This window comes from Natator depressus, chromosome 2, assembly GCF_965152275.1.
Source record: "Natator depressus isolate rNatDep1 chromosome 2, rNatDep2.hap1, whole genome shotgun sequence".
In the NCBI taxonomy this organism is placed as follows: Eukaryota; Metazoa; Chordata; order Testudines; family Cheloniidae; genus Natator; species Natator depressus.
This window is the reverse complement of record NC_134235.1, coordinates 204,862,335-204,878,657: the sequence shown is the minus strand read 5'-3', so window position 1 is coordinate 204,878,657 and position 16,323 is coordinate 204,862,335. Positions and strand designations below refer to the sequence as shown.

The window sequence follows — 16,323 nt, the reverse complement described above, 5'->3', positions numbered from 1 at the left end:
TAAAAATAAGGTTCTGAATGGTAGAGCAGAAATGCAATTACAAGGCTCTGAAAATTAGTGCCTGCTATGCCAAGGTGCTAAGCATCCTTAATTAGGCCCTCGCTTTCCACCAGCCCTAGAGTAAATTAAGTATGTTTATGCCTATACAGTCATTAACTTGATGAAAAACAGGATACTCTTTCTGAAAGTATTGACTAGAAAGTGATTCCAATCCAAATGGCATCTCTTTGGAAGCCTCAACATCCTCCCCCCCTTCCGCCCCCACCCCTTACAAACCTTTGTTTGTGGAATGGTGCTACCTGTGAGGAGATTCATATTAAATTATCTGAATTTTCTTACCTTAAGTACTAATTCTGCTTCTTACATATTTAAGCATACAGCAGTCTGGCACAACTGCTGTTGTACTTTCTGTGCTTTCATTTACAGGGATTTTTTTGACTGGCTCTAAGCCAATGGAACATCCATTTGCTCAAACGAATCTGTTCTTAAGATTAGATTAGAGAGATTTTGTTCCTGGTTATTTCTGTTTCCAAGCCTGTTATATATGTTTGTACTACACCCTAATACTTACGAAGGTTGCTGTATTAGTAAATTAGTAGCAACTATATATATGTATGTATTTAAAAGCTGATGCATTGCTAACATGTAAGAGGAAGGCACTGTCCAATGGTTAGGGTGCTAGGCTGGTGGCTGGAGACGATGGTTTGATTCTCTGGTGTGCCACAGACTTCTGATGTGACCTTGGGCTAGTCCTTGTGTTTCAGTTCTCCATCTGAAAGGATCTGCAGGACTTGATCCTGAGCCTGCAGACACAGCTAACCAACATCCCCACACTGCCACCTGGGAGTAGCTGGAAACTAGCTGACCCCTATGACCCACAATTTGCAGAGGCTGGATGCCATGGGAAGTCCCACCTCGAGTGATCCAACTGATAGTTGTTTTAGCAATCCCACATTGGCTCCTGTATCTTATATAAGCCATACTAGGGCATACTAGGAAGCGTCCAGGCAACAATATGGATCCCTAGCTAGCTGCCATGACTGCCCTGTTTTTGAACTGTCTCCAGGTATTGACTTTGGCTCTGACCTGGATTCTGCCTCCCAATTGACCCGCCACCAGAAACCCAACACTGACCTTGATAGCTGGTCTTGACCCTCATAGCTGGTCTTGACCCTCGGCCTGACTCTGCCTCCGGCTCTGACCCTCATATTGTCTCCTGACTCGGACTCTGGCTTTGACTATAAGCTCGACTCTTGACTCTGACACTGGCTCTGACCCTGGCTCTTAAGCTCCTGCCACTAGTCCTGCCTACCTTCACCCAGCATCCCAACACCATCTTTAGAATGGGTATAACAGCACTTCCCTATCTAACAGGGGTGTCGTGAGGATAAATATATTAGACTGTGAGACGGTCAATACCATGATGATGTGCGTCATATGTAACAGAGAGATCATCACATCTGGTTTTTGTTCACAGAATATTTTACCCAGTGAAGCGACTCTGCATGTGGTGGCAAATTGCATGTATACTTACCAATTCTGGCTAGTATCACTCCTGAGAACAAGAGAATGATTGAAATATAGGATTCTGGGTGATTGTCCCCATGCACGCTGTCCAACAGCACTGTATTATTAGTCCAATGAATTGAAGAACGATCTGGCAGTATGGGTTGGTTGATGTTTCTTTGGAATGGGTAAATATGCAGCTGGTTCTTTTGCAGTGTCTCGTGGTTTAAGGAAGAGTTCTTACTTGTGAGAAGAGAGAAAATACCTAAGTCAAAAGGACTGCCGGAGGCAAAGACTGAAAACACACACAGCATTAAACAGCTTACATGGAGGAGGCTGGATACAACTCCTGTGACAGCCAAGCCATAATGCTTCCTTAGCTTAGTAAACAAAATTGTGCCCATTAGTCCTGAGAAGGCAGAAAGAGCCATGAGTATGCTGAGAAGAGAGCCACTGATCCCCTGCGTGTAGGCGTACCCTGTAGTGATACAGTCAAAGCCAAGCACTGTGGTGTACAAGAAGGCGAAACCCAAGCCTGCTAAAAAGACAGACTGCCTGTAATATGCTTTCCAGCCATCTCTGCACGTACACAGCATCCTGTGCATTTTTCTGAAGCAAAGAGGCAGTTTTGTGATTGACTTGCGTTGCATTTCAGGACTGGATTTCTGCTCCGTCGGTGCCTCTGGAATCCCAGGTTTGTTGATGAATTCAACAACAGCTGAGCAAATGGGAAGATCCCCTGTAAAATACCAGTCAGAAGGTTTTAATGATTCTGGTGGCAACTGCTCCACTGTGCAGTAAGCTGCAATAAGAATTCCTGCTTTCTCGGGAAGAGTGGACCCCAACTGATCTGTTCAAAGCAGCTGCTAGAAGGCAAATATTAAAGGCATTTGAAAGCAACAAACAACAAAGGGAGTTGAAAGTGGACCTGTTATTAATTGGCCCTGAATTACTTCATTTGACCTTTTCGGGTGCAGGCATAGTCTTACATCTTATCCAGAGAGTGGCGTGACAAACTGAATCACAAGTCTCTCTACTGTGTCGGTAGCTACATTATGAAAGAAAGCCATTGACACTGTCTATGTATTGGTTACGCCAAAATATTTTAAAGAGGAACAAAACATCTCATACTAGTTTGGCTGTTTGCCACACACGTTCACACGCACACACACAAAATAAAGTTAAAGTAAGGTAAGAGAAAGCAAGTTTTAATCAGAACTAATGAACTTAAAGGGGAACTTGTTAAGCAAAGGTTTCTGGCTCTGTTACTACTCTTTTGGTTCAGACATTCAAAATGGCACCAGATCCAGTATGGGATTTATTGCACACACAAAAAAGAAACATTAGCTGGAAATGCAATATCCAGTTCATCCTTATCTATATTTCAAGCTTAGAAAAAAAGAATAATGTTTTGATACAACTACAAAATAAAGATTTAAATGTAAATTAGATACATCTCAGACATGGTTAACTTCATTGTGCAGATTTTGGTTCTTAAGATTGTTTTTAAGCTCCGTTATTGGAGCTAAATGTGATGACTATGATCGAATGAGCTGAGGAGAAGACTAGGACCCAGAAACTCTTGAGTTATAATTTTGGTGCTAATACTGAGTCCCTGGGTAAATTACTTACGTTTCTCTCAGATTTCCCATTTATAAAAGTGCGATAATACTATTTTCAAACTTTTAGGGCTTTCGTGAATATTTGACATTTAGTTCTTACAAAGAACTTTGAAGGTGTAGAGCACTACAGCTACTCCTATAATATACATGCAGTTTTATTTGCCCCATCAAAGGTATTTCATTTTTAAAAGGCATATGATACTTTTTTCTATGAAAGAATAACAGTTCTCAGAAAATGTAAATTATTCTCATATTTATAGTCAGTTTCAATTACCTCCAGCTAATTCCATCTAAGTGATCATATCATCCATCAAGAGTAAGTTAGTTTAATTACTATTAATGTTTGTAGAGTACTTTGAAAATGTAAGTGCTAAGTGCTAATTACCCTGTGTGTGAGAAAGATGATTGTAAAAATGTCATTGTGGGGCTCATATGTCAGTGCATAAATATATATCTCATATGTCATACAAAAATAACTACATTAAAAGAATATTAAGGATGGCACTCAAGCACTCAAAAGTTAAGAAATGCCAGAATTAATGCTTTCAGTGCAACCTTAATTCAATCCCCTTGTGCATATGCATTATGATACAGTCTTTAATTACATGATCACATACTATTTGTTCCACAAGATCCAGTCCCTTGTTCAGTAAATGGGTGTTTATTCAATATTTCTTTTTATCCTCCTCATTCAATGTGTGGTCCAAGGACTTTTTTAACTCACATCATCCAAATGCTGCACTGGATACAAAATTATTAATTTTCTCATGGATGTTTCTGGAGTGCCCTCACCATAGTATCTGAGTGCTCCACAAACATTAATTCACTTATCTTCACAACAACCTTGTGAGATTAGGAGGCATTATCCTCCTCATTTTACTGATGGGGAACTGAGACACAATGAGATCAAGGCCAAAATTGTCTAGAGTATCCACTATTTTGGGGTGTCCAACTTGAAACAACTAGGTCATGATTTTTCAGAGTACTTAGCATTTTCTGTCACTTTAACATATTCAAAGCATAGACTCAATTGACTCCAGTTGCAGCTGTGAATGCTGAGCCCTTCTGCAAACCTGGTCTCAGGTGTTGGCATCCAGAAAATTAGGAACATACAGTTAGTGGTCACCTGTGAATATTTTGGTTTAGGGCTCTGGGACAGAGGTAGAGATAGAATCCAGTTCTCCAAGTTCTTCACTTGTCTTAACCAAGGCGGGGTGGGGTGAAGGGGTGGGAACAGAACCTTTGTGTTGGGGGTGGATAGGAGCAGAGGGCACAGTGAACAGATGCCAGAGGGATGGGCAATCAGATAGATAAGACCATGCTTTCTTCTCCTGAAAATCCCTGCCTCATTCACTACCACACCTTCCAATTTCTGCAATAAACAAGACAGGTGTCCTACAGACAACAGTCTCCCGCATACACAGCCCCGATTCTTCCCCAGAGCACCATCAGTCCAGTGCACTGAATGAGGCAGGGATCCCCATGGGAAAAATTAGTATGTGATCATGTCACTGAAGACTGTATCATAATGCATACGCACAAGACGGTCAAATTAAGATTGCCCAGGTAATTTTAATTCTGGCATTTCCTAATCTGTGCTCAACTATACAGCCTTAGCATACTGTTAATATAATTTCTTTTTTAATGTAATGTCCAGAACCTAAGTAAAAAGTGAAAACACTGAAATTCTATTATGTGCAAGCACACTAATCCCCCTCCCTGCCCCTGCCCCCACTTGGATCAGCAGCATGATTTGAACCGTTAGACCCACTGCATGGACCTCTACCACTTGAGCTAATAGAATAACTAGTAGCCATAGTAGGCTGTTATCCTCTATGTGAAACAAGCAGAGTGCGGAATGAGACACACACTTTGCCATTGGGTTTCACAGCTGCTTAGAATAATGTAGAGACTCGGGACTCCTGGATTCAATTCCAGGTTTTGTAGGGGAGCATGTTCTAATGGTTAGACCCTTCTACCACTGTGATCCTAGGCTGTGTCTGTGTCCCTCTGCTCCTCCAACCCCTTACCCTGCTCCCTCAGCTTTCCTGTCCCCTCCCCTTCTACTCCTATCCAGTCTCCCCACCCCTTCCCTGGCTCCTCCCCCCTCTCTTCCTATCTAACTGCCCATTTCTCTGACTCCTGTTCACCTCCCCCTCTGCTCCTATTCAACCCCTACTCCTGCATCCCATTCACTTCCCCCTCTGTTATTTCTGCCATCCACCCCACACATAGAGATGTCTGTTCTTACGGAAAAACCCTTGTGGATGGCTAGTATGTTCTCATTAGTATAGTCAACAGAGGGTCTGTCTACCCTACAGTGGCTACAGCAGCATAGCTATGGCACTGCAGCTGTGCCACTGCGTGTAGATGCTTCCAATATTGCCAGAAAGGGTTTTTCTGTCAAGGTAGTTAATCCACCTTTCCAAGAGGAGGTCATAGGCACTGACTCTGGGGAGCATCCCTGGAAAAAATATTAGCACCCACCGGCAATCCCGCCATCAGCGCCTCCCACCCACCAGTAGCCCCACCAATCAGCACCTCCCCATCTCCCCAGCGCCTGCCACCTGCCGTGATCAGCTGTTCTGCGGCGTGCAGGAGGCACTGGGGGAAGGCGGGGGAGGAGCGAGGGCTGGGAGCATTCGGGGTGGGGGCGGAATAGGGCAGGAAGAGGCGGGGCAGAGGCAGAGCAGGGGCAGGAAGAGGCGGGGGGTAGGACCTGGGAGGAAGGGGTGGAGTGGAGGTAGACCTGGGCTAGAAACTCGGTGCCTATGGAGGAGGTAGCTAGGTCAATGAAAGAATTATTCTATCAACCTAGCCACATCTAGTAGATCGATCTAACTTCTGCAGTCAGGGTATGAAATTTTTCACAGCCCTGAGCTATGTAGCCATCTTGATCTATCAGGTAGACTGGGCTGAACAGGCACATTTGTAGCAGAATTGCACAGGAGGTCCATCTGCAGGTGGTTTGCTTGGTATTTAAAAAAAATTCTTCATCAATAATGGATAAAGAATGTCCTAAATAGTAGGGAGTGAACAATTGCACAGGATACTTTTCCTCAGTGAGAACAATGTGTTAGCCTGAATATCACATACAAGAGCTTGGGGAATGGAGGTTAGTATAAAACAGATTTCAGCTAATCATCACTGCACCAATTGTGTAACAAACAAATCATGACTAAGGCTTGGTCTACACTACAGAATTAGGTTGACATAAGGCAGCCTATGTTGACCTATGTCCGTGTCTACACTACAGCCTTGCTCCCACTGATGTAAGTGCCCTACGGCACCGACATCATAACTCCACCTCCACAAGAGGTGTAGGGCTTATGTCGGGGTGGTTAGGGTGACGCAGTGTCTGCGTAGACACTGCATTTCTTACATCAGCTGTTGGCTGTGTTGTCAATTTAATGGCCGGAGTCGTGAAATTGACAAGAAAGCTGGCTCCCCAGCTCAGCTGCTGCTGGGTCTTTGCTCCAAGCTGGGCTGTCACCTAGGCTCCCAGCTTGGGCTACAGCCCAGGCTCCCTACTGGGAGCCCTGCTGCCCCTGTGGTCCCAGCTCCCCATTGGGAACAATGCAGCCCACTGGACACCAGGTACAGATCTCCCTACCAGAGGCGAGAAACCCTGGGTGGCTTCCCCCTGCTCCCATCTGGGAGTAGGGAGGTGAGAAGCCTGGGGGGGCAGCTGGGTTCCTAGTGGAGAGCTGCCCCCCTACACTGCCCCTCTTCAGTCAGTGTGTCACCAGGAGGACACACACCACCGACAGAAGGAGGGTAGTGTGGACCTAACACAGGTCGACTTAAGATTGCAGTGTAGACATGCCCTAATTTGTGATTTTACTGTCTTTTTTCTTAAAATGTCTAAAAGCATCACGAAGTATTATGTCCCAACTCTAGCTGCTAGTACAGACTCACCCCCCATTGATAAGGCATCTGATGATTAGTATTAGTAAGGCTCAGCTCCAGGGAGTAAGGTCGATGTCAGAGGAGTTGTCTTGTTGTCATAAGTCATCTAGTCTCCTGGTATAAGCTGGGTAAAACCTTGTTATGGGTTGGGGTAAAACCCCACTGAGGTTGATGGGTGTGAGTTCAATTAACATCACTGTAAATATGAGCCCCACGGAAAACAAAAGGTGTGTGTGAACCTGCTGAGAAGCTTTTGGGCTGAGTTTTGGTTTTGGTATGTGTGTATGAGAGTGTGAGAAAAAACACTGCTTTTGAAATGATTGATATGGCAGACAAGAACAGAGAGAGGCAGAGGAAAAAAGGAAAGAAAAGCCAAGCAGGAGCCTGTAAGCATAGTGTGACCCTGGAAGAAGCTAGAGAGGGGGCTTTGGGGTTGGGTGCTGGCTACAGAGACTTGAACTCTGTAAGGTAAGAAGCTGATCCTTTTGTTACTCGATTCCTCCCGTGTTCAGAGACACAGGACTTTGTATATAAATAAAACTGCATACCTGACTATCACCAATTTCTCCCTCCAACTTGTACATCTGAAGGGCCCCAAACTTTGATGAGCGGTTCAGGTCAAAAATGGGCAACAGTACTTATGCATAATTTCCATTGTCATTAGTAGGAGATGGCCATGTACAATGAGGCAGGAATTGACCCCATGGAGAACCACTAAAACAGGAAGATGGTCACTGGGGATACAATAATCTTTTTAAAAGAGTAGCAAAAATAAACTGAATATTAGGGATTACATGCATTAAACCATTCTTCACTGACTTCTTTTCTTTTAGCATCTTGAATTGCTATGACAACCATCATTCTAAATGAGTATCAGTGGTTCAGTGACATGCTGCAGGATAGTGCTCTATACCAAGGAGCACATAATGCAGACAGATGAATTCATTAAACTGTCTTTAAATCTGCCTGGTAAGGTATTAAACAATGGAGGCTCTGCTATTCTCACACCCACCATTGCGAGTTGTGTATGTAAATCACCCTAGTACCTGGATCTGGAGAATTGACCCCCGCATATTTGCTACTTAGCTTTTCTCTTTTCTTTTTATAGTAATTTTATTATCTTCATACAGTTCCTGTGGACTGACTCATTGGATACCCTCTAGTACTCTAATTATTTCATGTGTAATTCAACATTTTGGATGCAAGCCTGTATTTCAATAGTAATACATTTTTAAAATGTTGGTGGGAGGCTGTTCTCCTATTGAACACTACTTACCTGGCACATCTGTAAGTTCCATTTGTCTTTCTATAGCATATTCTCCTGCATTCTGTTGAGGTTTCACAGCCAAAGGAGGCACTAGTTGATACACCCTGGATAGGAATATAAATTCTACCAGAAGAGAGATCAAGTTCCATCCAAGAATAAATCCACAGCCAATGACATTAGAGGCCCAGGTCATAACCTGCCCCACAGACAGAGGAGCGAAGATATTTATGACTTGATCCATTCTTCTTATAGCTGCATTCATTCCTAGACATGGTGTAAAGACAGAATGCATTTCACTCTACATATATACAGACGCACGCGTGCATCAGTACTGACGTGATAATTCTTCCACCCTTTGTTTGCCTAATAACACTAAAAGCTCTACAGGCAGGGACTGTCTCATACTATATACTTATACAGCATCTCATGGAGTCCGAATTTCACTCAGGGCCTCTAAGTGCTACTGTGATACAACCAATAATATTAATAATAAATTATCACTTAAGATATTCAGAATGAGCAAGATATTTTACATAAGACCACATGAAAAATAAAGTGATTGCGTGGTGGGGAGGACAGATAAAGATGTGCTCATGAAAGCCAGGGACTAACAACAGGGGTTTGAGTCTGGGAGAGCATGGAGAGACATGTATGCTTCCTTGCTCAGCTTTGGCAGTGCACTTTAATCTTGATTTACAAGAACCCTTCCTAACTTAGACCGGTGATGCTGCCATAGAGAGACTTCCAAGAGAGCCTAATTGCAGTACATGGTGGTGGTGTGAAGTACACAGACAGAGTCTTGGATATGTCCTTTCACTTATGATTCGTGCCAGGGTTTGAATCAGGTCTCCCAAAGCAGAAGACAAGTGTAACTAACCTATTGTGCCCTGTAGGCTCCTGTCTAAAAAGATGTTGTCAATTCTCAGTAGTTGCTTCACCTGAAATAACTTTGCTACTTTTACTTGTTAAAGAAAGCTAAGTAACTTTGCTACTTTTACTTGTTAATAAAAGCTCATTATTAATAAGCACAGTCCTATTTTTTATCTGATCACCCAGAAAACCAGGGGGGGAGGGATAGCTCAGTGGTTTGAGCATTGGCCTGCTAAGCCCAGAGTTGTGAGTTCAATCCTTGAGGGGGCCATTTAGGGATCTGGGGCAAAAATTGGGATTGGTCCTGCTTTGGGCAGGGGGTTGGACTAGATGACCTCCTGCTGTCCCTTCCAACCCTGATATTCTATGATTCTATGAAATTGGTGAAAAACTGAAATCTTTATCACCTATACATTACCAGGCTTTCTCCTGAGAGGACTGAACATTAGATACTGCTTTGAACACAGCTCTATTTAATCTTCTTAGACTCTTATTAAGGAATGAGATTAGAGATTTGTTTCTAAATAAATATGTAACTATGTTTCTTCTATTAAATAAAATATAGCTTTGGCTATATGAACATAAACCATATCTAGCTCACCAGCCAGTTGGCCTCTGTTATCACCTGTGATGACCACAATCCAGTCTTTCTGAATGGTTATCGTCAGCGCTGTGCTTGCCAGGTTTGCCAGATCGGCTAAGATGATTACCACTGCATAACAGAACACCTTGTTGGAAGTGAATAAAAGCTAGAAGTTGGAATCCAAGAATCAAGGTTACTCAGCTACTGCTGGCTGGAACATTACGCAAAGTCTCAATAAGGATGGAAGCTTTCAGAGACAGGTTAAGTTTGCCACAGGAGTGAGTACATTTTTGCTAATTTGAGCAGCAAAAGCTTCTTTTCCATTAACGCTATGAGCCAGATTCTGTTCTCAGTTAAACCTCCCGAAAGCCAGGGTGAACCCGTTGCCTTCAGTGGAGTCGCTCTAGATTTAAAGGGGTAAATGAAAGCAGAATTTGCCCCTAAACCTTATAATCTTCTGCCATTATATCGAGAGGTGACTTTGCCTCAAATCAAAGGTGAACACTAGAGGGAAACATGTTAAAGAGGCTCAATTCACCAAGGTCCAGATCCTCAGCTCCAGCCAAGAAATGCAGAGTGTTAAAGGGTGGGAGCAGGTTCAATGGCAGTTTAAGGCCCCCAACTCCTGGGGCAGGCTGGTCCCCCTGAGAGCTGCTTTAACTTGCCCTGGCTGCTAACAGCTCCAAAAGGCCAATACAACAGCTGGGGCTCACCAGGATACAAGGAAACACCAGCTGCACGCCTTACACTCAAAGCCGAGGGTGCAGAAGGGGGATGGGGAGACGGAGGGAGAGGAAGAGCTGCTTCATTGGCTCTTCCCCATCATGGGATCCTCTCTGTGAGGATACCCTGTGGCTGACTATACTGGCTTTCTGGCTGCTTTGCAGGCGGTACTGTGTACAACAGCCACAGCACAGAGGATATTCTGGCCCACAGTCAGTCTCTAAGATTAAAGCAAATACTTTACATGCATTATTAACCTACATAAAGAACCCAAGACTGAAATATTCAAAGTATCATTTAGACACTTACACTAAACCAGCCGTGCCACATTTGCTCAATCTCGGTTTTGTAAGAGAATACCAACATCAGTACTATGCAGCAGCCAGTGACAGAGGAGTTCTGAATGAACAGCGATGCATGAGCAACTGCAAAATGAAATAGCTCTTGATCTGATATATATCTGCTCGATTTTAAAAGACTCTCACAAATTCTGTCACTTAATACAAACAATCTGACAAAACCCTAGCAGCCACCTGAACAGACTTTTCTAATAAGAAATGTCTCAGCTTTGTATGAAAGACAAAGAATGACACCTCATTCTCACTACAGAACAGAAATTGTCTTTTCTGACCAGAGCTAATTATAAGGAACGTTATTTAACATTTTGCAAATTCTGAGAGGCATGATCTAGCGAGGAACTCCTACTCCCAGCTCGTCTTCTGTGGCCTTGGGGAAGTCACATTGGCTTTAGGCTTCTATATCACTGAGGCACTGTTTTACCCTTAATCTCTCTTTCTCAGTTTCTCTGTTCAGTTAGGATGATATAATGCTTCCCTCCTTCATAGGAAAGGTGTAAGAAATTATTAATATTTTTAAAGCACCCTGAAGAAGATAGCACTTAGCATTATTAAATCACATGGATAGTAATTATATTCAAGAGTTTGTATCTCCTAGTTAGGAATATCAAAATCAACGCAGACAATTACCTTTATTTCTTGGTTTTCTATCAATCCAATCTCCAATTAAGGCCCCAAACACCAGTACAGAGCCAGCCACCACTAACCCAAAAACAGCTGTTAGAAGGAGATTATGTCCATACAATTCTATCAGGAATACAGACATGGCAAAGTGCCACATTCGATCTCCCTGAAAAACAGAAGAGGCAAAACTTTATTTTGATTTTAGCCTCACAAAATAAAGCAATACCATGGACTAAATAAATGCAAGTACAGAAAATGGGGCAGTCTGAATATTTTAATTTGATTCATTTCTAAATATGTTTCCAGATGTACTACAGTGCTTCCAGAAATACAAATGCTTCTCAAACCAGGCTTCTCTTGATCATTTACAATGCAATAATTTTATCTGAGCTTATCTTACCCATATAGAAAGTGCACAGCTTGCATAAACCAGAAATCTTGGACCCATGAGGTAGCTCAGCACTGCATCTGAAACACATACACAGAAACCAAATACACTTGAAAGTAAATTTTGTATGTACACATGTGCATGTGCATTTGTGTGTGATTGATGTGGCTGGTGCTGGATAGCCAAGTAAAAAAGTGTACCTCACCCATAGGAAAGTACAGTCTCACTATACACATTCACAGACAAAAGGGATGAAATTCTGCCCTCATGGAAGTCAAAGGCAAAACTCTGATTGATTTCACTGTGGCCAGGATTTCATCCAAGATATCCCATGACGGAAACCAGAATAACACTTCTCAGTTCTCACAGGTGGGAACACTGTTGCACAAAACACCACATCAGAACGTTAAACGGGATAAACAAAAGATCTCCCCAGTGATGGAGCAAAGCTAAATGAGGTCATGTTGGCCCAAATCAGTTAAAATGGAAAATGATGTTCTTCTTTTCACCACAGGGGCTTTTGCACATAGTGTGTAATTTACTTTATTGGGATTAACTGGCTATGTATGTTGTGTTTTCAGAGAAGATGCTTTTGGTTGTAAGACCCGTGGGATTAATTGGTAATTCTCAAACTTTTAATATCAAAGGGCCTCATTTAAAAGTAGGCTATGCCAGACTTCTAATTTGCACCCACAACATTGCACTCTTAATTAATGCGGGAGTAAGTGCTGGCATTTAGACATCTCTTCTAGTTACCTGATTTGCAGGGACAGATGGGAAGATGGTTGTTTAAAATTCTTTATTTTCTCCTGAAGTTCATGATGTCTGGAATTTTGTACCACAATCAACTAAAGGACCAAACTCAGAAGCCATTTTTAAAAAATGAAGTCTTTTATACTTATTTTCAAAGAAATATTAGGTATCATTGTGGAGCTTTTATTCTAATTGACTATCAAATTGATCAGCCTGAGGAATTGTATCCCTTACCTTTAGTCTGGCTAACAATGTAGTGCCTGATTCTCCATTGTGTGGCCTGTTGTGCAGTCATTGGTGCTAGATGGGGATATGTTATCATTCTGATTTGGTAATGTTTTATACCCAATTTCCACAAGCAGAAATGCCCACAGGGGGTGCAAGGCAATGGAGTATCAGGCCCTTAGCAATTCAGTCTAGTATATCTTCCCTATGGCCTATATATGTGTTTTAATCTTCCATATCAGCTCCACTCTCTATAAAGCTCAATCTCTAAAAATCATATTCTCCATCAGTGTCTGTAGTTAGAGGGGGTGACATTTATGCTTCTCACGCCTGGAACTCTGACTTCATTTTCATGTTTAGTTGTCACAGCTGTAGCCCCACACATCATCCTTCTGACCTGAAACTGTATCATGAGAGGCAGAATAGTCATGTGTATGAAAACAGTAGAAGGGCACATTTGGAAGACAGATTCAGTTGCTAAGCAGCATTTAAGTCAGGCAGTCATTTCATATTGCTGAATAAAGAACAAATATCTGAGAAAAGTATCTGTCTTATGCATTTCTGCAGTGCTCAGTGGACAGACAAAATTGCATAGAGTTCTGATTAATTTAAAGTGGCAGAGAGATTACTTCAGTTCAAGAACAAGGCCTAGATAAAATGATATGACAAGCTGATAATGTTCAGCAGAATTAAACCTGGCAACAGTCATTTTCTTCTCTTTGGGAGATTTACCAATAAATCTGTTCTCTCTCCTGATGGATGTTTCTGTCCATATTCTCTGACTTCCAGAGTCTTCTAGATCTTCTGAGTCTTCCACCATTCTTTCTTACTGCAAATAAAGGTTACACACATTGAAAATATATGCAAATTGCAACTACACTGGCATGAAGTGTGGGACACCAGGTCTAATTTCAATAGAAATCAGATCCTCCAATTGTCTGAATGAAGACACTGTTATGCCTTTACACAAGTCATTCTTTAAATTATATATGTGAACTTTTTGCTTTCAACTATAGCCAGATTATCAACAAATGGACATGTACTAATAAATTCCCTAAATACCCTTTGTCTAAGTGCAAATTAGATATGACTAAATAAATATACGCACACTGTAATTAACGGTTCTAACTTACCACAAATAGGAAATAGTCTATGTTTTATACTAAATGAGCCTGATTTCTTTTCAGCCCTGTAGTAGGTGACTGTTAAACATTTCTACATTAGCATACATTTAAAAAAAAATCTTTCCATTCTCCCATAGCATTATAGTTACTATAATTAATGCAAGTTAAATACGAAGAGAAAACTATCATTTCATTTATATAATCCATGGGCATTAAAAAAGTTGGGTATTTTCACTTCTATTCACTAGCTAACATGCTGTAGAAATTAGTTGCAACCAACAACTCCCTTAGTCAATTATACATTTATTTTTACTTACCATGCATGAACAGCAGGACCAAAATTTTCATGTGTTCTAGCTTTATTGTTTAGTTGATTCAGTCACTTGCTGTACAACTCTATAGAAAGATGAATTTTTTAAAAAAAGGAAGAGCTCAGTTTATGAAACTTACACGTACACTTGCTAACATGTATAGTGTTGTGTGAAAAATGCTGGAGGTGCAAATGTTTCATGTTTGTTGTCAAAAGAAAAGCCAGCAGTTTCTGTCACATGTGACAAGCTAGTACAATGTGCTTTTCTACGGGTCATTCAGTGTGATGTAAATTAGCCCACTGGGAAAAGGCTAATCCTGGGAGTGCACTGCATCTCACGTCTGGCATGAAAAGGGCAGAAAGGCAAAGCCTAGCTAACACAGATGCTGACTGCTTTATTTGCCCCGAGCATTTCATTTTGATTTACACGTCAAAACAGTGCAGAGATTAGAGGGCTTGACTTCAATGGAGCTATGATCATGTACTCTAGTCCCCATGTGCTGTATTCTTCAGTGAAGCCTCAGGAGAGAATACATGCTGTTTTAAACATTGCAATACTGGCTATGTGTTGTCCTTTTAGAGGAGATGCTTTTGGCTGTAAGAGGAGTATCATTTACCTGTTTTAATTGCAGTAATAATTAAGAATACAATTTCATGTATTGAATTCAAAGCATCATGTGACTTCAATTTTTATCTGAACACATAAGCACAGAGATTTGATGGTTTTCTGCAGGCTTGTGTATCAATTTCACTTGAATCCCTATGCTTAGACTGCTGTTTATCAATCTTATGGGATGTTCTTTACAAAGTATTCACCAAAAAACTGAAAAAAATATTAGATGACTTTCGTAGGATTCTGAGAATTCACCAGCAGTTGTCAAACTGCAATGTCATTTTGTGAGATGTTTGTGGAATTTCCTTAGTAGTTAGTTGCAGAGGATTTTCATAACTGTCCATTCATTTTGTGTGTCTAACTTGAGACATCCAGGGCCTGATTTTCAGAGGTGGTGAGCACCTGCAGCTCCCACTAACTTCAACAACTCTGGTGACTGGACTCACATGCCTCAGGTTGGGCACCCAAAAGTTGAAGCAGGCAAAATGAAAATGTCTAAAAGCAAGATGCATCTGTACTCTTGGGGAGTGCAGTGGCTCTAGAAGGGCTCACTCACAGTACAGCCGTGATTCTCAGCCAGGGGTATGTGTACCCCTGGGGTACGCAGAGGTCTTCCACGGGGAACATCAACTCATCTAGATATTTACCTAGTTTTACAACAGGCTACATAAAAAGCACTAGCGAAGTCAGCACAAACTAAAATTTCATTCAGACAATGACTTGTTTATACTGCTTTATATACTATACACTAAAATAGAAATACAATATTTATATTCCAATTGATTTATTTTATAATTATATGGTAAAAATGAGAAAGTAAGCAATTTTTCAGTACTAGTGTGTGGTGATACTTCTGCATTTTAATGTTTGATTTTGTAAGCAAGTAGTTGTTATAAGAGGTGAAACTTGGGGGTACGCAATACAAATCAGACTTCTGAAAGGGGTACAGTAGTCAGGAAAGGTTGAGAGACACTGCAGTACAGCAAGACAGACAGGGACTTCCAATAATGCTAAGGAATTCCATTAGGTTTGGCCAAAGCGCCAGGGAAAGTGAATGTGATGTGACAGTCAAAGGAGCAGAGGAGACTAAGTACTTACATCAGAATTCATGGCATTGTAGTTCTGCTTGGAAGAGGGAGACAACGTCCCTGTCTTCATTGGGCTGAGAACAATGTTCGCAAAACCACTTTAAAGGAGGTGTTAAAATCAAGTTAGTGTGAACCTGCTTAAACAATTTAGTTGAACTTTTAGGTAGAACACTAGAGTATTGAACCACTTATAATGTAGCTGTTTGGACATAAAAACACACATATATCAAAAAAGCCAAAACAGATGAGAGGCAGGTGCCAAGACAAGACCAACCTCTTGACAAACACAGAAGAGACTTTCCATCTCATCTGCCCTCAGGAATGAAGCATACTTAATGAGAGTACTTTAGGCTCTTGCATTC

The 16,323-nt window shown here is 41.6% G+C and overlaps 2 protein-coding genes across 3 annotated transcripts in view; one reads left to right on the top strand and one right to left on the bottom strand.

Moving 5' to 3' along the window:
- LOC141983077 (zinc finger MYM-type protein 1-like) overlaps positions 1–16,323 on the top strand; it is an 84,455-nt gene that overhangs the window by 22,611 nt on the left and 45,521 nt on the right. The gene's annotated exons all lie outside the window — the stretch shown is intronic.
- LOC141981916 (ferroportin-like) lies at positions 78–15,984 on the bottom strand. The gene is made up of 10 exons (XM_074943539.1): positions 15,972–15,984; positions 14,268–14,346; positions 13,559–13,655; positions 11,861–11,928; positions 11,467–11,626; positions 10,790–10,905; positions 9,776–9,902; positions 8,314–8,568; positions 1,535–2,245; positions 78–115 (listed from the first exon to the last, which is right to left on the bottom strand). The coding sequence occupies exons 3-10, from the start codon at positions 13,644–13,646 to the stop codon at positions 78–80; spliced, it is 1,563 nt and encodes a 520-aa protein (XP_074799640.1). The 5' UTR covers positions 13,647–13,655; positions 14,268–14,346; positions 15,972–15,984.